The sequence below is a fragment of the Vicia villosa genome, linkage group LG6, assembly GCF_029867415.1.
Source record: "Vicia villosa cultivar HV-30 ecotype Madison, WI linkage group LG6, Vvil1.0, whole genome shotgun sequence".
NCBI classification, from domain to species: domain Eukaryota; kingdom Viridiplantae; phylum Streptophyta; class Magnoliopsida; order Fabales; family Fabaceae; genus Vicia; species Vicia villosa.
Genome location: NC_081185.1, coordinates 117300735 through 117312171, shown reverse-complemented (window position 1 = coordinate 117312171; position 11437 = coordinate 117300735). Strand labels below are relative to the sequence as shown.

At 26.2% G+C, this 11437-nt stretch overlaps 1 protein-coding gene across 4 annotated transcripts; it reads left to right on the top strand.

Annotated features, from left to right (window-relative positions):
• Positions 1-809: 809 nt before the first annotated feature.
• LOC131609703 (serine carboxypeptidase-like 20) lies at positions 810-10980 on the top strand. Of its 4 annotated transcripts, none has more exons than XM_058881485.1 (16): positions 810-945; positions 1129-1222; positions 6262-6408; positions 6500-6651; positions 8011-8087; positions 8345-8467; positions 8579-8681; positions 8797-8834; positions 9230-9331; positions 9439-9525; positions 9633-9872; positions 9959-10024; positions 10122-10237; positions 10339-10452; positions 10560-10605; positions 10744-10980. In XM_058881485.1, the coding sequence occupies exons 1-16, from the start codon at positions 843-845 to the stop codon at positions 10825-10827; spliced, it is 1692 nt and encodes a 563-aa protein (XP_058737468.1). In that variant the 5' UTR covers positions 810-842; the 3' UTR covers positions 10828-10980. The 4 variants fall into 4 exon arrangements, with proteins under 4 accessions (XP_058737468.1, XP_058737472.1, XP_058737469.1 ...); XM_058881489.1 differs by having other exon boundaries at positions 926-945; positions 6270-6408; XM_058881488.1 differs by lacking the exon at positions 810-945 and adding an exon at positions 986-1015 and having other exon boundaries at positions 6270-6408.
• The last annotated feature ends 457 nt before the right edge of the window (positions 10981-11437 follow it).

Sequence of the window (11437 nt, the reverse complement as noted above, 5' to 3'; positions counted from 1 at the left end):
AACGAGAGTAGACCTGTGAGGTTAGTTCTCAAATACTCAAGTCAATGAATGAGCGAGAAAATAGTTTAAATGTATAAGTCAAAGAGGATTTATAATGGCTCGTGCACAAGTTTATATAGTGTGAACAATTAGAATCATCATCGTGTGATTTGACGTCTCACATTAAGAACCGTCCTATTATATTTGATGGCGGTGAACGCTTCGAGTCACTAATATCTTAACGTTCACATTATTGAAGATAACCTTATCATGATTAGGCTTTACTTTCATTGAGTATGTGGTCGATCCAAAACAATAATGACTAATAAATACAAATTACTTTCAATAATAAACATATATGATTCCATCAATTTATTTATATAATTATTTAAAAGAAAATGCAAGTTGCATTTAGTATGAACGTGACCGAATTCTAATTAGAGATAAATGGAGAAAAATAGAATGAGATCAAAATTAGAATGTTGAGAACTTATTCTCAAACAAAACTATAAAATGAGAAGTCATTGTTTGTTTGTGCGATTGTATTTTAGTAAACACAGAAACAAGAAGTCACAATTGAGTTATAGACAAGGGCTTCTCTCAAGCCCATTCCAAATTTGGACACATTGGGTCCATTAACTTTTTGTGCAACACAAACAAAACTTTGAATAATTCAAGTCCCCAATGGCAATTAATCTCATTTACAATTTATAGACTAACTTATCTATTTAACCATTTTTCAAAAAATACAAGTTGCATTTAGTACAAACGTGGCCGACTTCTAATTAAAGATAAACCAGCAAAAATAGTATGAGGTCGAAATTAGAATGGTGAGAATTTATTCTCAAATACAAAACTAAAAAATGAAAAATGATTGTTTGTATATGCGATTGTATTTTAGTGACAAGTCACAATTGATTCCACAACTTCCCCAGCCACGTAAATCAAAATTTTTCCACTATTTAGGTAAATTGTTGTTCACTTTACACTATTACGGTAAATCACCCTAGTTTTGTTCCTATCACCTATAGCATTGGTATATCCGTCGCTATTTCTTTTCTCTTTTTCGTTCTCTTTTCTTAGCCAAATCCGTGAAGTCTCTTATTTTTCTTTGTTATTTTTATTGTTATAAAACCGTTTTTCTCTCAGACTCAGCCATTTCATTTTCACTTTCGGAATTCCGCCGCGCTCGCAACGCCGCATCGCTCAATCGCCGCCGCATCGTTCTCCATTACAAGCACCTGTAAGTATCTATCAATTCCCTAATTCTCTGGTTTGATAAATTGTTAGAATTAAGTGCTTTTTTAAGTAATCATGCTTCTTAAACTACTAATCTTCTAATTAGTTGGAATTAATTATATTAATTAAATAATGTTTAGTCGTTAATGTTGCTGCTTAATTTATGGGGGCAAGGTAAGGGTATATATGGGGATAAGGTTTTTTGTGCTTTGAACTGAAGCGTGTGAGTCCAAAAAAAAAAGAAGAAGAGAAAAAGCAACTGAAGCGTGCGCTTGTTGTAGGGGTGCCCCACACTTATCAATTTTCTTCTTCTTAATCATCCTATTTTCTATAGAAAAAGGAATAATTTTTATAAATGTGATTTTTTTTGAACTAATGTAACTTTTTATTTTGGGATAGAAGGAGTAGTTATCTGCAGGTCTAATTTTAATTATAATATTATTTTCAATTTGATTTTGACAAAAAATTATTAACTATTTAATTATATTAATTAGTTTAGCTTTTATAACTAAATATAATAACACTTGGAAAAAACTACTATTCTCGTTTGTTTTTAATTTTCATAAATAATTTTTTATTTTTAAATTAAATTTATCTGTAGGCTGTTCTATTTTTTTTTGAAATACTATTTTTTCGCTAAAAATAAAATAAATAAATAGAAGAACAAAAATACAATTTTTGTGTCTATACTTTTCAAACATATTAATAAAAAAATTATTTTAAGATGCCTATGTATATGTTTTAACTTATGATTTATGAAGCATACTAAGATATACTCTCATTTTTTTTCTTTATTATAAGTCGCAATTTATATTTAAATATAAATTTATTATTTTAATAAATAATTCATGATATTATTTATAATATTTTTAAATATTTATTATTTTCTTTTTTTTAATTATGTAAATTTATTTTTCATATTCAATTAATAAAAAATAATTTTATAATTTTTTTTATAATTTTTTTATTTTTATATAATAATTATTATATTTTTTAAGAGTTAAAAGGTAGTGCACTGACAGTGTAAAATAGTTTTACACTGTCATCCAATAGAAAACTATCAATTAGCCATGTCATTAAATTATTTTTTAAATAAAAAAGCGGTTTAATTGGATACATGATGGTGATTGGTTGACAGTGTAAAAATATTTTACACTGTCAGTGCATCACCCCTTTTCTCATTTTTTAATATATATAAAAAATATAAAATAATTTATAATAAAAAACAGAGATGGAATAAAAAATAGTTTTTTTTATAGAGAATCTAGAACAAACATGGTCATAATATAATAGTCAGATTTGGAAAATAGGACAGCGGAAAGTACTAGATGATATTGGATAGCAACTTCAATTCAACATATGGGTGGTGGAGGGTGACGAAAGGAGACAAATTCACTAAAACACAAACATGTTAGGTTGATGAGAAAGTTATAAAAGAAGTATTTTGTAAAAGATATATGGAGTAATATTCAAGGAGTTTAATGTGTAAAATAATTTGATACTTTCAATCACTAGAAATTAATTATTTTCCATGTCATATTTATAATTTAAATTTTACAGCCGAATACATGATGGTAATTGGTTGACAATATAAAATGTATATTTTCTTTTCTCATGTTTAAATCACAAAATTATGTAAAAAAATTATCCTTACAATTTCTAAAATTAATAATATTAATTAATATTTTTTTATTTATGACTTTAAACTCAAATTTAACCTAACATTTTGTTTTTAAATAAAACTTATTAATCACTAAAACTTAATCAATTTATTAGTAGTCCTTATTAAACTTTGTAGTATATTCCATTATTCCACTAAAGAAACAAATGGATGGTCCCCTACTAGAACAACCGTGGTCTGAGTGTACAATCAACTAAATGTGATTGGCCATGATGTAGTCAATTAGTAAAACAATAGCCAACCAAATACTTTGTCTTTGTTTGATTTTTGAGTTAAGTGCTCTTAGTTAATTAGTTCAATATCATACTTATAAGTATTCAGAAAAATCCAAATCTCAAACTCTAAAGTGAGGATGTTTATATATGATTTTATTTATCATATGGTTTACACCATCTACCAGATTTAAGGTGTGTTTGAATTGGCGGTGGACAGAATTGATTCTAGTAGAATTGAGTTTAGTAGAATTGATTCTAGCAGAATTGAGTTTAACATAATTGATTTATGTTTTGATACATTTTTGTAAAAGTGAGTTGAATAATAAATTACAGTATAAAAATCATCCAGAATCAATTCTAGAGGCAAAAGCTACAAATTCTAGCTTCAAGTAGAATCAATTCTACTTTTGTCAAACCAAACATCTTAAAATCACATAGAATTGATTCTACGCCTCTAGAATTGCTTTTGCCCTTTTAAAAAGCCAAACCAAACATGCACTTATTCACACCAATAATTCAATAGTTAGTATATATATATATATATATATATATATATATATATATATATATATATATATATATATATATATATATATATATATATATATATATATATATATATATATATATATAATGAATTTTGTATGAACAAGTTATCTACAAAAGGTTGATTTTGGTTAGACAACTTATCTTCTCAGCCAGCTTTTATGTTTTGTTTGGATAGAAAAAAAGTGTAAAGAATATATGTGAAAAGAAATAAAGTGAATAAAAAGAGTAGAATTTAAAACAATTTATAAGTTGTTTGATATGGCATAATAGGATAAAAAAGAGTTTGAATTCAGGACAAGATTTCCAACTAAAATATTATAGTGGAAATAAATCTTTGTTAAAAAAAATTAAATTAATGTTCATATTTGTATAATTTATTTCAAATTTTAATTTTAAGTGTCGTATATTTTTTAATATTAAATAAAAATTTGATCAATTTATTTAAATTATATATGACTTTTAATCTCAAGATACTCAATTCAATACGCTTAGAAAGATGGTTGCAAATTGACAGCCAACACCATTTTTTATAATAAATTTTCAAACATATATTATGTAATTTTTATATATTATAATTAGATTTCATTTTTTATATATGTCTAATTATATTTTATTAGGATACTTCAGGATATTACTTTTTTATTCCTTTTTTTTTTTGGTTTTCTTAGCTAATTTTTATTATTAATAATAATATTTTAAATAAAAATATATGATAGAATAAAATAATATAATTCACTTATCATAAAACTAAAATTAGAATGAATCAAAATACCACTAGTATAATATAGAGAAAAAAAATAAAATTAGAATGAATCAAAATACCACTAGTATAATATAGAGAAAAAAAATGTATCGAGTGTAAAGTATTTTTATTCTGTCAATCAATCACAAACATGTATTCTGTCAAATCATATTTTTAATTTTAAAATATTATTATGACATAATTGAATATTATAATTATACTAGATAATAATGTAAAACTAATTTACATTGGTAATGAATGATGGTGTAAAACTAATTACATTATTCCACTACTTTTAATCTCTATAATATACACATTAAATCATTTGTTTAGTAACTATCATCAATTTTACTATTAACTATTAAAATTAAACTCCTATATCTTACACATGCTAGCACTATCTACACTTATATATATATATATATATATATATATATATATATATATATATATATATATATATATATATATATATATATATATATATATATAGTGTCTGTATGTTTATTTAAACATAAAATAAAATTCAATGTACACTTAAGATGATGGTAGTTTAGTGAGAGTTTAATTTCTTAGTTATTAGATAAAATTAAAGTTAAAATTCTTTCAAAAACAATACAATAGTTATAAGTATTATTTTAATTAATAAAAAGTTGTTTGTTTGGCAATTACTTTTTATTTAATAAAAATTGTATTAATTTAATTAATAAAAAAATATTTTTTCTTAATTACTTTTTATTTTGTAAAAGCACACTTTTAAGTTTAAACATTCAAATAGTATCATATTAGTAGTAAGAGCTTGACTAAATAATTTCTAAGATATGATTCAATTCTCACTTCTTTTTTTTGGCCAAAAATAGAAGATATCACTTATCAGAATTGTAAAATGACGTATAATGTCATTATTATTAATTGTAATTTCTGTTTATTTTTCTGCTATATTTATGAATTTAGGCCAAATGTTTGGCATTATACCTTCTCTATTAAATACCTGCTCTATCTCAAGATGAATATGAATATCCTATTTTTAAAATAAGAAAATGCGAACGAGTACTTTTTAAGTGATTAAAGTGGTAAGTTATTTTTAAAAATATTTGTATTTAGTGCCTTGAAATATATTGAAAATTTAAATATTAATTTTTATAAAAAATATTTTTCTTATTTAATACGTTTAAAAAGTGTTCTAGAACACTAGTTAACATCACCCTTTAAAATAAAGTCATTCTAACTTGTGTCATAAAGACATAAGTCAAGGAAAATGTAAAAGAAAATAGACTAAAAAAAATGTTTGTATTGAAAAAAACAAAACAAAACTTAAACTTTTGAAAAAGTTTATGCACAATTTACGGAAAAAAATTTATAGACTTAATTTAGCACTTCCTTTAAAAATTTATTTTTAAATAAATGATATTTTAAAATTTTAATTTAATATTATTTGTTTTTCTTCTTATTAATAATTTATTAAAATTAATATTTTTCTCTTTGTTTTGTGGAAGTGGTGTCAAATACAATAATACTTTGTAAAAGTACTATTTTTTTAATTTATATAATTTTTTAAATTTATATAAAACGTTCAAACAAAATATGTATTTTAAGACAAAAAAAAAAAGAACTGAAACAAACACACATTCAACATTTTTGTATAGTTGTATTATTGTATACACAGTTTGAGTATTTATGAAGATATTTTAGTAACAAGTTTATAAAGTAAAAGTAACGTTATGATGTAATTTTATAACGTGACTACATACAAGTATCAATTAATATCATGTGTTGTGTATGTATATAAATACTCTGTATGTGGTTCCTCCCTTCATTTCACTTATTGTATTTATACAACTTCAAAACTCTTTGAGATTTGCAGAGTCAGAAATGGACAAGAAATTTCTAGTACCACTCTGCATTCTTTTGATGCTTCTCTCTGTTAAAGCTGCTCCTCGAAGATCTCTCGTCACACATCTTCCTGGTTATTCTGGCAATTTCCTCTCCCACCATTACTCAGGGTATGTTAATGTAACACATTACTATATTTTAATTTCATGAATCAATTTTGAATTTTACTCAATTAATTAATTAATTAAATTTTGATTTTAGATATGTGAGTATTGATGGAAATGCTGAGACTGGAAAGAACATGTTCTACTACTTTGTTAGTTCAGAAAGAAATCCCAGAAAAGATCCTGTTGTTCTATGGTTGAATGGTGGACCTGGTTGTTCTAGCTTTGATGGATTTGTTTATGAACATGGTATGTTATACTTTTAATATTTATTATTTAGTATATGTCACTCTCATTAAAATTTATTAATTCCTCAACTGCCCCCTGTATGGGCGGGGCACACATATAATAGTGGTCACTAATTGACCTAATTACTATCCTTGTTGGATTCATGGTCCTAAGCAATATTTGAATTTCAAACATCTTTTTTCACTTTTAACTTCTCCTATTCATGCTTGATGTCTCGATCATGTTTATCAATGGGTTTAAGGCTCTGACTTGAGACATGAGAGTCTGTTTCTTTCAAAATCTCATATTTTAAATTCGGCTGTGTGTTAAGAATTTTTGTACAAGATTTAGCAATACAATTTAAAACTTTGGTTTTAAATGGATCACGCAAGTGGACAACGGAATTGATCACACTAATTAGTCGGTCCTGGTTCTAGGGTCGGACAGGGCCGGCCCAACACATCTTGAGGCCCGAGGCAAAATATTATATTAAATATTTGAATATAATAAAATATTTTTATTTTAAATTTATATGTCTTAATTTTAAGTTTTTTTAATATAAAATTATTTTAATTATTCTAATCAATTTTATTAAATATTTTCTTTTCAGTTGATAAAAAAATAAAATAAAATAAACACATCTAAACACTTCTTATCATTTAAATAGGCATAATTGAAACAATATTACCAAAGTTTTTTTAAAAAAATTTAAATTTCAAGTATTCTTTTATATTAGAGAACTTAAAAAATTTATTATTCATAAATATGGCTTTTAACATGATCACTTTTGAAGGCGTGCAAGATGAGCTATTACACAGCGTCCGAAAAAATTCATAGTTAAGTCGGGGCTAAAAAAGACCTTAAAAAATATTGATTATGATTAAACAATAACAAAATAAGGTCTATATTTATTGTTAGTGATTAAATCATGGTAAACCTACACAAAGGCTCCGAAAACTTAAATATTGATTTTTAAATTAACTAATTATACAAAACATATTCTAAATGCTTATCTTAAATGATTGTTATTATTGTAAATTATTAATAGATATTATTATTTTATTGGCATAGAAAATCATTTTAAAAATTATTTATTTTTAAAAAAAATCAATTAATTAAAACTAGATGGACATAAAAAAAATGAGGCCCTAGGCGGTAGCCTTGGTGGCCTACCCCTAGGGCCGGCCCTGGGGTCGGATTTCGAGTTTTTTTAAAAATATTCAAAGAAGTTACATGAATCATGCAAATTTGATGTCATCCTAGGTTGTAAAACATTGGAAAAATGTCGGTTTTCACATCAATTTTACAATGCATACATAGAAAAAATAAAATTTAATGTTGATCGTTATTTATGTGATTGTGAAATATGGATGTATGCAGGACCATTCAATTTCAAGGCTGCAGAATCAAAAGAGAACCTGCCCACTTTGCATGACAATCCTTACAGCTGGTCTAAGGTTAACAACACGTGACACCCCTAAAATAAATAATGCTTTATTTGCATCTAATTATTATGCATTGGAAAAAGTTATTTCTTTTGACCAAATATAGATAGATTGAAAAAAAAGTTACTCACTCTTTCAATATTGGATTAATTAATTAAATTGAAATCAATGCCAAAGCTACCTAAACATTTTCAATATAAAATTAGTTTATTTTACAATAATAATATTAATTTTTCAAAATATGATAATATTTTTTAAAAATATTTCAGGTTTCCAACGTTTTATATTTGGATTCACCAACTGGTGTTGGGTTCTCTTACTCAAAGAACATAAGCAAATATTCAACTGGGGACCTACAAACAGCTTCGGATACTCATGCTTTCCTCTTAAAAGTATTTCCTACAACACAACCAATCATTAACATTTTAAATTATATTTAACACTTTAATTAATCTTCATTATTAATTATATACATAATGTATTTTTTCCCTTTTTCTTGGCAGTGGTTTGAACAATTTCCAGAATTCCAGGCTAATCCATTTTATATTTCTGGAGAGTCTTATGCTGGAATTTATGTACCCACTCTAGCTTTTGAAATTGCTAAAGGTAACAATTTTAATTGGGATAAGATAAGACTAGTACACAAAGATAAGACTAGTGTTTATTGTGTTTATGATGTGAAACTAATTGTAACATACAATATTTTGTGTATGCCATGCAGGAATCCAAAGTGGAACAAAGCCCGCGATCAATTTGAAGGTATATGACACGATTTTTAAGTGTTACTCCGATAATTATTATAATTTTTTTAGATTTTTTGAATAATAAATGTGTCTGGTTTATATATTAAAGTATATAGATTAATTATTTAAATAATTTAAAAATTGAATTTCAGCTTAAAGTGTATAATATTAAACAAACTGTAGCAAATAGTTCATTCCAAAAAATAAACTAGATGCATAAGTTATTCAAGTAATTTAAAAATTGAATTTCTGCTTAAAGTGTATAATATAAAACCAACTGTAGCAAATAGTCCAGTCCAAAAAATAAAAACTGTTGCAAAAACAGTAGTGCCTTAAATTATTTTGGAATTTAGTACTAAAAAAATTAATCTTTTCTTAATTATATTTGACTCTTCTTTCTTTGATGTGTAGGGTTACTTAGTAGGAAATGGTGTCACGGACCCAAAATTTGACAACAATGCTTTTATCCCATTTGTGCATGGGATGGGCCTCATATCAGACACTATCTATGAGGTGTGTTTAACAAATATATAAATTGCTAAATACACCACCTACCTTCTTTGACAGTACCATCTTTATAACTTTAATAACATATACTTTTATAATTTTATAATTTGCAGAATGTGCATGCCTCTTGCAAAGAAAACTACTACAATTCTGATTCTCAGAGTGATCAATGTGCTAAGAGCATGGAAATAGTTAGTAAGGTGCGATAATTATACATGGCACAATCCGAGAGTTTATTATTTTTTTGCGTATAATTATTATTATTAGAAATAATATTGATGAATGTTATCTGGTGTATATATATCAGGCTATTCAAGGGCTTAATGTGTACAATATATTAGAGCCATGCCACCATGAACCAGAAGTTGCAACAAACTTAAGTTCTAATTTGCCATTGAGTTTCCAAAATTTAGGGTTAACAGAGAGACCTCTCCCAGTAAGAAAGAGGATGTTTGGTAGAGCATGGCCTTTCAGAGCACCGGTTAGAGATGGTCCTGTTACCTTATGGCCTCAATTATTAGCCAACACCAAACACGTACCTTGTGTCGTAAGTTTTTTCATCACTCTGGTCTTATTTTATAATTTTTTTTTAGATTTATTAAATAATCAATGTTTTGATTTGGCTAAACACAGAGCGATGAAGTAGCAACATCATGGCTGAACAACCCTGCGGTCAGAAAAGCCATTCATGTTGACGTGGTACGTAATCACCAATATTAGTATTCTGATTAGATGCAATAATTAATTAATTAATGAATTAGTTGAGGCCTAATTAGTTTATTATTATTAAGCACAGGCAAGTGGTACGTGGGAATTATGTACTGATAGGATAAGTTTCGATCATGATGCTGGAAGCATGATTCCTTACCACAAAAATCTAACAAAATTGGGCTATCGAGCACTTATTTACAGGTATATAAAAAATATATATGAGTTATACATATTAAAATTTAACATCATGCATTATTTGGATCTTGAAAATTAATATATGGTGCATTAATAATTAATGACAGTGGTGACCATGATATGTGTGTGCCATTTACTGGAAGTGAAGCTTGGACAAGTTCTTTGGGATACAGAACTGTGGATGAATGGAGATCATGGATCTCTAATGACCAAGTTGCTGGGTACATTAACTCATTTTTCTCTCAATATTTCAATAATTTTGTTCATAAAGTTTTACAATTTTGGAAGCACAAGAAAATGAATTGAATAATAAAATCATTTGATGCAGGTTCTTACAATCTTACGAGCACAACCTTACCTTCCTCACAGTGAAGGTTAGTCATAAAATAATTTTTATCACATTTTTTCAACCAATTAATTTTTTTTAAATGTAATTAAAAGAATTTTAAAACTAATTCTTTTTACTATTAATGATTTTTATATTGATATGTATGGGTCTTGTAATGGTGCAGGGGGCTGGGCACACTGTGCCGGAATATAAGCCAAAGGAGGCACTGGATTTTTACAGCCGTTGGTTGGATGGAAAATTCATTTAATTGTAAAAATGGACCAACCAAAATTATAATATATTACAATAAACATATTATATATTTGAACAAAATTGCAAAGTGATTAAATTTTGTGATTTACCCTTGCATTAAATCATATGCTAAGGGATTAATATATATTAGTGAGTTTATTTTATTTCATATCTCAATCTTAGGTTTTGAACGTAATATAGAAGTGATACTGAAACTCAAATATAACTAAGGAGAAAAGAAATACTCAGCTTAAAGCCTTATATTTAAAGGAAGAAATACTCAGTTTATTTTAAGCCCTGCTTACTCTTGGACCAACATACATTTGAACAAAAAGAATTACTCCTCACCATTATAAATTATAATACACTTGCGAAAAAAAATTAGGGAATAAGTTGTTTTATATTAACAATGTAATATTAATACATTTTTTTCTATTAGGTAACATTGATAATTTTTTTTTTTTAAATAGGAGTGTTCGCGGGTCGGTTTGATTCGGTTTCGAGAGAATTCGATGTACGGATCGATTAAAAAGATATGGATTGAATACACACAATTTTGCTATAAAGTTCAAACCAAACCAAACCGAAAAACAATGGAATGGTTTAGATTTAATTGATCGGATACA